Below are 15,405 nucleotides of genomic sequence, written 5' to 3'. Positions count from 1 at the left end.
GTGTGTGTGTGAATGCGTGTGGGTGGATGTTTCCCAGAGATGGGTTGCGGCTGGAAGGGCATCCGCTGCGTAAAAACGTGCTGGATAAGTTGGCAGTTCAGTACACTGTGGCGACCCCAGATTAATAAAGGGACTAAGCTGACGAGAAAATGAATGAATGAATAATAATAATAATAATAATAATAATAATAATAATAATAGTAGTAAAAAAAAGATCTTAACTGGCTTAAGATGGTCTCTCTATCAGGCTTTGAATATGATCGACTAGTATACAAGTGCTGTAAACCACTTTAAAACCACCAAACTGGACTGGCTTAAAATCTTTTGGGGGATTTATAGTCTGTGATATGTCTGCTGAAAAATATTGCTGCCTGTCACCACTCCACCCTCCTCCTCAATCAGGTCAACAACAAGTGCCAAGTCAAATTATTTTGGTATACTGAAACAGACCTAAGCTAGGCTCTTGCTCCTGCTGTTAAAACTGACGCTATGAATCTGTCACGACTTATTGAATTACGCTCGTTTAAACTCAGAGACGCTTGATTATATTTTCAAGAGTACGTCTGGAGATCAGAGGAAGCCAGCGAGCAAGAGGAAGCCAGAATACAGAGAGAGGGAAAAACAGTAAGAGAGAGATAATGGATAGAGTCTAGGAGACAAACAAAGCAAAGGTGCTCCAACACAAAATGGGGAATATTCCAATATATGCACAGCCTAAAGCTTCTTGGCTCCTGCTTGGCAGAATTGGAGGGACGATTGAAATAAAACACATAGACAGGGGACCTTATTAGCATATATCCAAGGGTAAATAGCCTGCAGCAATCCACCAAGTTGTATAACCGCTATACCTCTGCCAGCCAAATCTATGAGTAATGTATTATTCTTAATAATAAAAAGTGTTTTGGGGGAGTTTGGAGGTTAAATGTGCAATGAGAGCTGTGAATGAAAAATCTGAAGGATGCCAATGCCCATGGGCAATGAAAACAACAGTTTCTTTGTCAGATCAGCCCTACAAATCTATTAGTAGAGCTTTTAGTACATATCCATGCATCATTACAAGTTTATCTATAGCTGGTTGAGCACAAGAAAAATACATTCAGGTGAAACTGAAGTTGCTGTTTTTATGTAAAAAAAATCATTTGTAGAAGCAATTCTTGTTTTATGGTGGATTGAAAATATCTCTCCGATTAAAGATTCAGACTTGACAGAAAAACTGGCTCAACCAACAGCTTGAGTTTGCAGTTAGACAGTTTGATGGCCGGAGGAAGACGGGAAAGTGTATGGAAGCATAATTTATGCAATTTCATTTCATAAAGCTGGAGGCTCAAAAATTGCACACTTCAACTTTAACCCTCTGGAGCGGTTCAGTCATTCTTGACAGGAATTTATTTTTTGGTTTATTAACATTTCCAACTTTACTGCAATGTTACACTCAGTGAAGTTTCAGTAAAATAAACGCAATTTCTAATAAATACACAATTAACACAAAATTTCATTTTGGGATTTTGGTTTGTTTGCCGTTTTGGAGTATGACTCATTTTGAACAATATATACATATATATATATATATATATATATATATATATATATATATATATATATATATGGTATGAAATGTAAAATTGTATTATATATACACTCACCGGCCACTTTATTAGGTACATGATGTCATATGATCTGCCAGGGGTCAGAGGAAAATGGCCAGACTGGTTGGAGCAGATAGAAAGCCAACAGTAATTCAAATAACCACTTGTTACAACCAAAGTATGCAGAAGAGCATCTCTGAACACACAACACATTAAACCTTGAAGCGAATGGGCTACAGCAGCAGAAGACCACACGGGGTGCCACTCCTGTTAGATAAGAACAGGAAATCGGGGCTGCAATTCGCACGGGTTGTCCAACAAAATTAAACTAGAAGATTGGAAAAATGTTGCCTGGATGAGTCTGGATTTCTGCTGGGACATTCAGATGGTAGGGTCAGAATTTGGCGTTAACAACATGAAAGCATGGATCCATCCTACCTTGTATCAATGGGTCAGGCTGGTGGTGGTGCTGTAATGGTGTGGGGGATATTTTCTTGGCACACTTTGGGCTCATTAGTACCAATTGAGCATCGTGTCAACGCCACAGCCTACCTAAGTATTGTTGCTAGCCACAGTGTACTCATTTTCTGATGGCTACTTCCAGCAGGATAACGCACCATGAAGTGTGAATCATCTCAGACTGGTTTCTTGAACAAGACAATAAGTTCACTAGACTCAAATGGCCTTTACAGTCACCAGATTTCAACCCAATAGAGCACCTTTGGGATGTGGTGCAATGAGATTTGTATCATGAACGAGCAGCTGACAAATCAGCAGCAACTGCATAATGCTATCATGTCAGTATTGACCAAAATCTCTGAGGAATATTTCCAGTACCTTGTTGAATCTATGTCACGAATGATTAAGGCAGTTCTGAAGGCAAAAGGAGGTCCAACCCGGTACTAGTAAGGTGTACCTAATAAAGTGGCCGATGAGTGTATTATATTAAATATAGTACATTCTATTCACTTAAATTAAATATACCATGTGAACAGTACCATAGGCTTTAGTAAATGATTTTGTATAACATCATCTAAAAAATCCTAAATTAAAAATAAAGTTGCATGCCAGGTTTGAATAAAAAAGTAACATTACACTTACGTTTAGTCATTTGGACGCGTTTGTCCAAATCAACTTACTGTTGTAATCTAATGACTTCTGTTTAATATAATTACATGCAAATTGGAATTTATAACTTGTGCCATTTTTGTAAATGTGCTAACATAAATTGTTAATAATCCAAATATGCGCAAGTGTTTATAAGCATACCAATTTTTGGTATGGAGCAATGTTTAATAATAAAATCGCTCAATAATATTTATAAGCCGTTACTCTCCCACTCTTTGTATTGGTTCTGTGCACACATGCCCCTTAACTATATAGGCAGTTTATGTTTGCAAAATGATTTAATCATTTTTTCCTCCCTGCATCTCTCCCCCTTTCTTTGTTTGTATAAACGCTGGCGTGAGGCATGGTAGGGCATGTTATGGTGTAATCCAATTATACAATCTCCCCCACTCCACTCTATGCGTCATTGTGCTACTGAGCAGCTTTGATAAGCGTGCAAACATAAACCTCAGTTATTAGTGATTAAAAATGGACGACGTCTCGATGGACGTTCAGCTCTAGTGCTGTAATAATTTCCATATTTAGCTGTTTTTTCTGTCACATTTTATTCCCTATTGTCATGTTACTCTCTGTCCTTATACCTCTCTCTCTCTCTCTTGCTTTCACCAGGACAGAGATTTACTGCCAGAGGAACTGGATGGTATGTACAGAACATGCATATTTAATATCTGAGCCGGTGCACGGTGCCTAGACAGACACAATACAAAATGCGACACGCATTCAGCATAAATAACTGACTGAATCCAATAACATCTGACACAAATAAATTTGATTAAAGATGGATTGGTGTTGTCATGACTGGTGAACGGAGCACAGCGGATGATGAAGTAAGCTGCATTAATAATACCAGAGCTGTGAGTCAGCCTGTGTTGATGGTCCTGCTATACCTGCTTCAGCTGCACTGTCATATGCATTATATAACTGTACAGTACAGTTTGTGGCATAAAGTAAATGTGCTTGTGTAGTGGTCAATAAGAATACATATATTTATGACGCTATATACAGTGCTCAGCATAAATGTGTACAACTCATTTTGAAAAATATTTTTATCCATTTTTCAGCGGATACATTTTGGTGCAAATGACCAAAACAGATTTACTGAACAGACATATTTATTAAAATAACATTGTAGTCACTTAGCACCTTTTGAAATAAAAAAAATTATACATTTAAATTCAAGTAATTGCAATAAAAAAAAGACATGAACTAAATTTTATATATTTTTTGTTTCTTTTGATTGTTCCAGTTTTTTATTTTATTTTTATGATTTAATATTTTTCTTTCACATTAAATTTGGCTGTACTTTTTTTAGACAGTTATTAAATATTTTATTTTGCTAGATTAGCTCCATATCTATATAATGTTTGTTCAAACTACTTCATTAAAATGACAACACAATTCCTGAGGGTTTTTGGGACAACTATTTAAATGTATCTACTAAAACTTGTAAAAACTAGTAAGTTAACTTCTCATGTGTCCCCAACAAAAATCGATATTGTGGAACCCAGTATTTTTTTACAGTGTGACGTATATGGACAAATACAATAATGTAAAGCATCTTATAGAAATACTACCTTAAAAGAGATTTGTGAAGGGTGTACTCGTATATGCTAAACACGGTATATGTCAAAGACTTGTTATGGGTCTAAATCGAATTAAAGTTATAAAAGGCATTTTATATACAGTTGAAGTCAGGAGTTATTAGCCCCCCTGAATTATTAGCCCACTGTTTATTTTTTCCCCAATTTCTGTTTAACAGAAAAGATTTTTTTCAACACATTTCTAAACATAATTGTTTTAATAACTCATTTCTAATTACTGATTTCTTTTATCTTTGCCATAATGGCAGTACACAATATTTGACCAGATATTTTCAAGAGACTTCTATACAGCTTAAAGTGACATTTAAAGGCTTAACTAGGTTAATTAGGTTAACTTAGCAGGTTAGGGTAATTAGGCAAGTCATTGTATAACGATGGTTTATTCTGTAGACTATTGAAAAAATTATTAGCTTAAAGGGGCTAATAATTTTGTATCTAAAATGTTTTTTTTTAACTGCTTTTATTCTAGCTGAAATAAAACAAATAAGACTTTCTCCAGAAGAAAAAAGATTATCAGACACAGTGTGAAAATTCACTTGCTGTGTTAAACATCATTTAGGAAATATTTAAAAAAAGAAAAAAAATATTCAAAGGGGGACTAATAATTCTGACTTCAACTGTACTAATAAACCATTACTTGTTACTGAAGTGAATACTGTAATAATTCAAATAAAATTTCAAATTGCGGGTGAAAATGAAACCGTATTCAAACACACCTACATATCTATAACTACATGACTTTAATTACTTTGGCCAGCAGAAAACAGATAAAAGCATTATTATACTCCACAGACTCCCCCCGAAAATGTGCCACTTTTTTAAAACAAAGAAATAAAGACTTGTTAACAGAGAATATGTAACTTTTTGCTTAAATGGTAATGCGATTACATACAGCAGTTTTAATGTCTATCAAAGGTAAACATTTGCATCTTTATGCTTGGCTATAGGGTAAAATTGATTTTAGATAAGAAATGAGGGTGAAATATTAAAATAGTTCTCTTACCAAAATGTAAGCTGTTTGCATTAACATCGACAATCCCACAAAAATGTCTTTAAAGGGAAAGTTCATCCAAATATGAAAATTTACTCTATTTACACTTCTTTTATGGTCAAAAAACCTTTCACATGGGGCATCAGCGTCAATACTTCCCATTCACTTTGAATGGGTGATGTCAAGCATTGCCGAACTAAATTCAGGGTTCTTAGGCGTTGCTTCAGTAGTGTTGTCACTGCAGAAGTTGGGAATTTCTCAACTTTTCAAGCACCAACAGAAGCGTCAGCCGTATGCAAATACACTCAGACAGTTGCTAATTTCATTGGCTGGAACTGCTATCCGATCAAAGATTCACATCATGGACGTGCACGCAACAAATATGCAAAAACTACATGATGCCATCATCTCAATTTGGACCAAAATCTCAGAGGAATATTTCCAGTACCTTTTTGAATCTATGCCAAGCTAGTTTCTTTGTTTAACGTTTAAAACTCTCAGTTACACAGTCTATGGTGACACATCTCTGTTGCCCATTATTACACTGAATGACAATGTCAAAGTATAGAATTTTAGTATCCCATTTATATTTCAGAGAAATTTGAAGCATTGACACATGATAATAAATACTATTGGTCTAATGCTGGGGTGTCCAAACTCAGCCCTGGAGGGCCAGTGTCCTGTTTATTTTAGTTCCAACCCCATTTAAACAGACCTGAACCAGCTAACCAAGCTCTTTCCATGTATACTAGAAACATCCAGAGAGGTGTGTTAAAGAAAGTTGGAGCTAAACTATGCAGGATAACAGCCCTCCAGGACTGAGTTTGGACACCTCTGGTGTAGAGCATTCATTATATTTTTAATGTATGCTAGATATGACCACCAAACTTTAGCATTTTACTATGGTTTAACAAGTAACACTACTAGTGGAGCACATGCATATCTATCATTTTCTAAAATGAGGCCTATTACATATAGCAGTATACAGCAATTTGGGGGGAACAGAGTTGACGATGTGATAAAAAGTGATTATATTTTCCCTTTCAGAGCTGCTTGAAGCGTTTAAAGAGTTCGACTATGACCAGGACGGGTATTTGCACTACAAAGATGTGGCAGACTGCATGAGAACTATGGGATACATGCCAACAGAGATGGAACTGATTGAGATCATTCAGCAGATAAAAATGAAATGTGAGTGCGTGTCTGTGCATATTTATAAGCAGATTCTACAACTTAAATTGCCATTCAAAACGTCTGGGGTCAGTAAGATTGAATTTTTGTCTTTAATAAATGACATTTCATTAAGCAGGGATGCATTAAATCAAATCAAAGATGACATTAAAGCTAAATGTACTTTAAAATGACTTAAAGGGTGTTACAAAAGATTCATATTTCCTCTAAAAACTTTCAAATACACCACAAATACATGTTTCTACAAAATAATAAGCAGCAAAAGTTTGTGACACTGATTATTTAACCTGCACTGTAAAAAATGGTGATAAATATAAAAATGCTACAGTAAAACTCTGTAACATTTACATTTACATTTACATTTAGTCATTTAGCAGACGCTTTTATCCAAAGCGACTTACAAATGAGGACAAGGAAGCAATTTACACAACTAAGAGCAACAATGAATAAGTGCTATAGGCAAGTTTCAGGTCTGTCAAGTCTAAGAAGGGAAGTATTAGTAGTATTTTTTTTTTTTTGTACAGTTAGTGTGATATCCAGAGAGGCAATAGCAGATTAGGAAGTGTAGTGGAGACTAAATAGTTGAGTTTTTAGTCGTTTCTTGAAAATAGCGAGTGACTCTGCTGTTCTGATGCAGTTAGGGAGTTCATTCCACCAACTGGGCAGATTGAGCGTGAGCGTTCGCGAAAGTGATTTCTTCCCTCTTTGGGATGGAACCACGAGGCGACGTTCATTCACAGAACGCAAGTTTCTGGAGGGCACATATATCTGCAGAAGTGAGAGCAGATAAGGAGCAAGGCCAGAAGTCACTTTGTAGGCAAACATCAGAGTTTTGAATTTGATGCGAGCAGCAACTGGCAAAGTTCAAGCAAGTTCAAGTTCAAGCCAGTGCAAACGGACTAGCAGCGGAGTGACATGTGCTCGTTTAGGTTCATTGAAGACCACTCGTGCTGCTGCATTCTGGAGCAGTTGAAGAGGCTTGATAGAGTTAGCTGGAAGCCCAGCTAGTAGAGAGTTGCAGTAATCCAGTTTGGAGAGAACAAGAGCTTGAACAAGGAGTTGAGCTGCATGTTCAGATAAGAAGGGTCGGATCTTTCTGATGTTATAGGGTGCAAATCTGCACGATCGAGCAGTTCTAGAAATGTGGTCAGAGAAGTTTAGTTGGTCATCAATCGTTACTCCAAGGCTTTTCACCATTTTGGATGCAGTAATGGTTGCCCCATCCATCTGGATTGAAAAGTTATGGTGTAGAGTCGAGTTGGCAGAAACTACAAGCATTTCCGTTTTTGCGAGGTTCAGCTGAAGATGATCTTTCATCCAGTGTGAAATATCCAACAGGCAGGCTGAGATACGAGTTGGAACCGAGGTATCATCAGGATGAAAAGAGAGGTATAGCTGGGTATCATCAGCATAGCAGTGGTAGGAGAATCCATGTCTCTGGATGACTGGTCCATGGTTAACAGTATGTTTCTTTTAATACATGCAGTGAATATTTAAACTTTCCCAGAATTCCCTGCATGACACTTGACTTTTTTGGTTGTTGTTGACAATAAAACTGTATCGTTTATTTGTTTTTTCCTCATGATTTATGCACATGAGAGTTTTATGCTACATCTAATGTTAATAATCTTTATTGAATTACTTTAATTTCATGTGTGTTATCATGATGGGGTGTGAATGACACGGAGCACCTTTTACGTATGTTTCCCTGCTTGTGGATAATTTGTTTGTGATGAAAATCGCTTCATCATGATTAAACTCATCACCACATGCTTTTTGTTGAGCTTTTGAACCAAAGAAACAAAGTTTAGATATTAGTACTTAGGCATGGGATGATAACCGGTTTCAAGGTTTACTGCGGTTTGGAAAAGTCAATGGCTGCATCAAAATAGCCTACTAAAAGATTCTAGAATACACAAGACATGTCACTCGTATACTTTTAAATGGGGGAAAGTGTTTACCATACCATCAGAAACCTATACGGGCACATGCCTATTAGTACTTCAAAACATTAGTGAATTAACAACAATAATTATTGAACTATGGTAGTTTTAGAAGTAGAAATTTCTTTTATTGTTTCAGCCAGATTTTAAACTGCAAATTCTGGCAACCACAGCTGCCGGTTTTTATCATCAATGTTATTGATTTTGTTTTACAGTGTGTTTAATGCTATTTTTATTATTGTATTTTGAGAATATACATTTCATTCCCCAGACCTCCCTAACACACAAAATTTGAGCATCTTTTGATATTAGGTTGAATTTTAAAGGTTTTATACCCAGTCACATTTATGTAAACTGATCTGGTCATGTGACATTAAAGCATTTTTTTAAAAGTTGAATTTCCCAAAGCCAACTAGACGCTTTTAGAGCTTCTAGCAGGGTTCTTATACTTTTTCCAACTTCAAATTCCAGCACTTTTTTAAGCACTTTCAATGTGCATTTGTATGCTTTTCCTAACAACCATGGTAAACCTGTATGTACTTTTTTACATTTAAATCCATTGTGCTATTTTAACAAACACAATATGACATTTCAACTTAAATTATTGAATACTTTGGAGCATAGATTTATTGCGATAGTTCACCCAAAAATGGTTAAAAAAATGTATATATTGGATGAAGTATCTTTTTAAGTTTGGTCTCATTCTACCAAAAGTTGATATCTCAAAAAATGAGCTTACAGTCTGTTTTAAACTATTATATATAAACTATTATTTATAAAATGAGCAGACATGTCTGTTTTAAACTATTCCTGAGTGCTTCGTTTGGCGTTTTTCTGCATGAATGTCTCCTAGTCGCGTGTGCTCTGAACATTTTGCAGTGAAAACTGGTCGCACTGCAACAATTTTATGCACTCACACAAATGTTCCTAAACATATTTTGACCTTGCATGGATAATATTTCAGGCGCATATACAACCAAAACAGTCACAATTTCGAGCCCTGTAATTTCAAATTTAAGCAGGTTCAAGCACTTTGTCTAAAACTCAAGCACTTTTCTAACCTGAAAACACTATATTAAAAATCAAGCATTTCCAGTACCCGTACGAACCCTGTTCTAGAAATAAGTAAAGAGACATGGTCACAAATGTTAAGAAATGCTACAGAAAATCCAACTTTTCAATACATTACAACTGTAAAAATATTTCATAATATTAATTTTTATACTGTGTTTTTAATTGATTGCATGCAGCCTTAAATAAGCACAAGCGCATACATCTTACCATCTACAACATTGTGAATGGTAGAATACAGTAAGTTTGTATAGCAGTGAAGATCAATGTGTATGTGTGTGTGTGTGTGTGTGTTTAGGGGGAGGTCATGTGGACTTTGATGATTTCTGTGAATTAATGGGGCCCAGAATGCTGGCTGAAACGGCTCATATGGTGGGACTAAGGGAGCTGCACTGCGCTTTCAAACAGGTGCGTGTGCACTCTAAAGTTCACTTCAAAGGAAGCTCACTTTAAAGTGGACATTAAATAGAAAACAAAAAGCCTGCAAACATCAAACTGGCATTACATTGCATATTTTCCCAACTCATAAATAATATTAGCGATTCAGTAAAAGTCCTCGGTGTCTCTCTAGTTTGACTGTGACGGTGATGGACGGATCACCTTTGAGGAGCTAAAGGAGTCCACAAAGACGCTGCTCGGGGAAAAGCTGAAAAAAGGAGAGCTGGAAGAAATTCTGACAGACATCGACCTCAACGGAGATGGAAATGTGGACTTCGATGGTGAGGAACGCAGCGTGCTTCTGAATATGTACTGATGTGTGTGTGTGTTTACAGGTGAGAAGAAGCTGTTCTCTGGACTATTGATCTAAGCAGATCAAAGATCAAGATGTTCACTGAGCAGTGAAAGAGTGAAACTCGTGATGTAACAAACAAGCAAAGCAAACATCAGGTTAACTGAGGTGCAGCAATTTGATAGATCCCCCAAAATAAAAATATACTCACAATTTACTTCCTTCAGAGTGGTTCCAAACTTTTAGGAGTAACATTTTGCCTGCTTAATCAGTAGCCATTGATCAACCTAGTTAGAAAGAAAAAAATTAACAATAAATAAATAAATAAATAAATAAATATATATATATATATATATATATATATATATATATATATATATATATATATATATATTACATACTATACTAACTGTAAAAAAAAAAATATATATATATATATATATATAATACATACTATACTAACTGGCCACTTTATTAGGTACACCTGTCCGACTGTTCGTTAACGCAAATTACTAATTTAAAAGTCACATGGCAGCAACTCAATGCATTTAGGCATGTAGACATTTTCAAGACGATATGCTGCAGTTCAAACCGAGCATCAGAATGGGGAAGAAAGGGGATTTAAGTGACTATCTACAGGGATTTTCAGGCACAACTATCTCTAGGGTTTACAGAGAATACAGAGAATGTACACTGTACTCAAATGGCCTCAACAGTCACCAGATCTCAATCCAATAGAGCACCTTTGAGATGTGGTGGAACGGAAGATTAGCATCATGAATGTGCAGCCGACAAATCTGCAGCAACTGCATGATGCTATCATGTCAATATGGACCGAAAGGAAGGAATATTTCCAGAACCTTGTTGAATTTATGCAACGAAGGATTAAGGCAGTTCAGAAGGCAAAAGTGGATCCAATAGGGTACTAGTAAGATGTACCTAATAAAGTGTCCAGTGCGTGAATATACATATGGTAATAATATATAATACATATTAAGGCTGCACAATATTTTGTTTTAGCATCGATATCGCAATGTGCACAAGTGCAATAGTCCCATTGCAGAAGTTTGGACATACATGTAACAGAGCAAAAGTTTAGCATCTTTATTTTTTAAGCCTTTTGACTGTGTGAGAATTTCAGGAGTTTTAAGCATTTAGACAAAAAAAAGTATCATTTGTTACGTTTGTTACTTTTTTTTTTTTTTTAGTTTCTAAAAACCATCAAAAAACCATAACACATTGTTAATTTAAATTTTAAATTTGCTCTGAAAGAAAGAATAGAACATCTTTATCAATCTATATTAATGACTTCTTTCCAAATAGAGCTCTGTTCAAGTCATCTAGTGAAACTGTATTCATATTGCAATATGTATCGCAGAAAAACTAAATATCGCAATTTCAGATTTTTCCAATATTGTGCAGTCCTAATATATATAGTTTTTTCCTAAATATATTTATGTTCAAATGAAGGAAGAAACATGTAAATCTTAAGTTATAAAAAATTTACATTTTTAAACAGGGTTCCTATTCTAAGCCACATATCAATTTCCCTGACTTTTTCCTGACTTTCACTGACTAAAAAGCTTATTTACTATGACATATAATTAACGAAGAGAAGAGACAGTGATTTCCATATATTTAAATGTTTTAAGCATGAATATCGTTTTGTGGGGGAAACCAGAGCACCTGGAGGAAACCCAAACGAACACGAAGAGAACATGCAAACTCCACACAGAAATGCCAACTGGCCCACCCAGTACTCGAATCAGCGACCTTTGTGTGGAGATGACAGTGCTAACCACTGAGCCACCTCAATATAAAACATACATTTAATATTTTATGTTGAGATATGGAAACTAATATTTAAAGCAACAAACAAAAACCTCCAAAATTCTGACTTTCAATGTTTGGAAATGACCTTCTAAAATGACTTGATATTCTAGAAACTCCATGCGTGGGAAACCTGTTTTAAGTGAACTCTTTGCATCTGCTATTTAAAAAAATAACTCTAGGGCGCTATCTAGTGGCCGGCAAGCGATACAGCAGCAGCAGTCCTCCTTTCACTTGAAGTAAATGTGGCTCTTGGGATCTGCTTTTCTGAGGATGTATAATTTATGTTGCCTTGAGGGTTTAAAAAGGTTTAAATATGGGGTTGTCCCCATTTGAACACTCTGAGACCAGTGCTGGCTGAAATCAATCTTGTACTAATGGTGGACTGACTACAATCTGCTTCACATTCAACCAAACTCGCATGTCCACTTTATGACATCTCTACTATTGGGATTCACTTTTGAAACTAGGTCAACTCTGCTTAACTGCTGTACTGTTTTATCCTTGACCTGTCCAAATATCCATAACTTAGTTTGGTTGGTTTTTCAAAGGTCACATACCTCATAAAAAGTACTATGGTTATATAACATTCACTCACTGGCCATTTTATTAGTGCACACCTTTCCAACTACACATTAGCGCATATTTTTAATCAGCCAATCACATAGTAGCAACTCAATGCATTTAGGCATGTAGACAGGATCAAGATGATCTGCTGCAGTTCAAATGATCAGAATAGGGAGAAAAAATTATTTAAGTAACTTTGAATGTGGGATGGTTGTTGGTGCCAGACCAGCTGAAGGTAGAAAGGGGTCCAACACGGTACTTGTGAGTACCTAATAAAGTGGCCGGTAATTGAGAGCACATCTGTAAAACCAGGGTTTCATCAAGTCAAATTTAGAACCTTTTTAACACCATTATCAATAAAATTTAAGCCTTACACAAGACTAAATGCTATGGAATTTTTCAAATGGCCCACTTAAAGCATTTAAATAACAATTAAAAACAAATGTTATTGTAAGGAAGTGACATTAACTAATTATCTTTTGTTAAAACTTTTACTGAGATGGAATGTTAAGTGATGGACTAGTGTTACAGTGACATAGAAAAATTAAACCTGCTTAAAACGATTTAAGACCTACAAAACAATATTTTAACGAATTTAATACTGTTTAAGGGCTACAATTTAGTTTGTGAAATGTAAGACTTTTTAAGACCCTGCAGATACCCCGAAAACACACTAACATGGGTTAACGATTAATGGCAAATACAGTAGTAAACCTTCATTTTTAAAGTATATTATTATATGGAACATACACTGAAATACAATAGGCTATAACACATGAACTGAAATATACTTTGCCACAATTTAACAAGCATAAACCGTAAAGGCGTGTATGAAATTACCTTACTCTGGGAACAATTGTCGCCATTGATGAAGTAGCCCACTTTAGGTGACTGAAAGTTCGAAAAACAAGTCAACTTCGTTTACCTTTAATGTTTAAATGTTATGTTTGTATTTTAACTTCTGAATCTTCAAGCTTCATTATCAAACGACTTACATGGGTTTGTACGGAATCCCTCAAGCGACACTTTTATGGACAAAGGCCTTAAACTTTCAATCACATGGGATCTAATATTTGGTGATAAACTAGTCTACTGAGTTAGTTTTGAACGGAGATAATAATAACTAAAAACTTGTCTCTGTTTTCTTTCAGAGTTCGTTATGATGTTGTCTCTCCGATAGCTGGGTGTGTCTCCATTCCTGAGAGCTCAGTGGCGGATCATCATAGGCCTGTCTGTCAGTCAAGATGTTAAGTACGTTGTAAATAAACTTCTGAGATTCATATAGAAATGTAAAAAGCATATACCTGAATTCAATAAAAGTCTAAAGTAATGTTCTAGAATCTAGTTGTTTCATCCAGGATGGTTGTTTATCTAATAAGCAGAACAGGACAACAGAACTGCGAGTTATAAAACAGCTGTTGCATAAAGCGACGCTACTGCAGCCTAGCGGATGGTGTGAGTAACGACAATAACTAAACCATTCAGACGAGTGCCCTGGTGGTCACATACATTGATGTAGAACAGGGGTGTCCAAATTTTTTGGGCCGAGGGCCAGATGCAAAAAAAACAACGTTGTCGCGGGCCAAATTTTACACACATCACACAGACACGCATATATATATATATATATATATATATATATATATATATATATATATATATATATATATATATATATATATATATATATATATATATATATACAGTTGAAGTCAGAATTGTTAGCCCCCGTTTATTTTTTCCCCAATTTCTGTTTAACAGAGAGAAGATTTTTTTTCCACACATTTCTAAACATATTAGTTTTAGTAACTCATTTCTAATAACTGATTTATTTTATATTTGCCATGATGACAGTAAATAATATTTGACTAGATATTTTTAAGACACTTCTATACAGCTTAAAGTGACATTTAAAGGCTTAACTAGGTTAATCAAGTTACAAGTTAAGGTAATTAGGCAAGTTATTTTATTACAATGGTTTGTTCTGAAGACTTAAGGGGATAATAATTTTGACCTTAAATGGTTCATAAAAAAATTAAAACCGCTTTTATTCTAGCCGAAATACAACAAATAAGTCTTTCTCCACAAGAAAAAATATTATCAGACATACTGTGAAAATGTCCTTGCTCTGTTAAACATCATTTGGGAAATATTTAAAAAAGAAGAAATAAATCAAAGAGGGGCTAATAATTCAGACTTCAACTGTGTGTATATAGATAGATAGATAGATAGATAGATAGATAGATAGATAGATAGATAGATAGATAGATAGATAGATAGATAGATAGATAGATAGATAGATAGATAGATAGATAGATAGATAGATAGATAGATAGATAGATAGATAGATAGATAGATAGATCGATCATAACAAGAACTGCTGCTTAATTGAATGCATGTAATAGCGACACCCGGTGGTTATTTATTGAATTACGTTCATTTTTGTATAGCGGGCCAGATTCTATTGATATTTATAAAAAGCCTCGCGGGCCACCACAAAACTGATTGCGGGCCGCAGATGGCCCGCGGGCCGTAGTTTGGACAAGCCTGATGTAGAATGACTAATGTGGTCTTATTTTACAGAAAACCTCCCAGTTTTACGATGCATGTAGGATATTGCATATTTTTGTTTATTTTAAGGTTTTATTTATGGTCTGTTTAGTCCATGACCTTTCTGGTTTTGTTATATTCCTCTAGGTGGCAGTAAAGTATTTGTAATCTTGTTTTGAACAAAATAAAGTTTGTATCTTATAAAAGTGACAAGGTC

At 35.3% G+C, this 15,405-nt stretch overlaps 2 protein-coding genes across 11 annotated transcripts in view; one reads left to right on the top strand and one right to left on the bottom strand.

Moving 5' to 3' along the window:
• Positions 1-14,095, bottom strand: part of doc2g (double C2-like domains, gamma) — a 170,529-nt gene extending 156,434 nt beyond the window's left edge. For 3 of the 6 annotated variants that reach the window (XM_087262535.1, XM_087262534.1, XM_087262536.1), the window contains exons 1-3: positions 13,634-14,095; positions 13,479-13,529; positions 10,453-10,528 (exon numbers count right to left, since the gene is read on the bottom strand). The gene's annotated coding sequence lies outside the window, so the exon portion shown is untranslated. Of the gene's footprint in view, positions 1-10,111; positions 10,257-10,452; positions 10,529-13,478; positions 13,530-13,633 lie in introns of those variants that run through there. The other 3 variants (XM_087262539.1, XM_087262537.1, XM_087262538.1) reach the window with 2 other exon arrangements.
• cabp4 (calcium binding protein 4) overlaps positions 1-15,405 on the top strand; it is a 28,008-nt gene extending 12,603 nt beyond the window's left edge. Inside the window, exons 4-9 of one of the 5 annotated variants that reach the window (XM_087264000.1) lie at positions 3,324-3,354; positions 6,354-6,497; positions 9,810-9,919; positions 10,083-10,230; positions 13,790-14,153; positions 15,195-15,405. In XM_087264000.1, coding sequence (XP_087120126.1) covers positions 3,324-3,354; positions 6,354-6,497; positions 9,810-9,919; positions 10,083-10,230; positions 13,790-13,818 — 462 coding nt within the window. In that variant the 3' untranslated portion in view covers positions 13,819-14,153; positions 15,195-15,405. 5 annotated transcript variants of the gene reach the window in all.

Source organism: Danio rerio, chromosome 8, assembly GCF_052040795.2.
Source record: "Danio rerio strain M-AB ecotype USA chromosome 8, GRCz13ab, whole genome shotgun sequence".
In the NCBI taxonomy this organism is placed as follows: Eukaryota; Metazoa; Chordata; class Actinopteri; order Cypriniformes; family Danionidae; genus Danio; species Danio rerio.
This window is presented reverse-complemented; position numbering and strand designations above follow the sequence as displayed.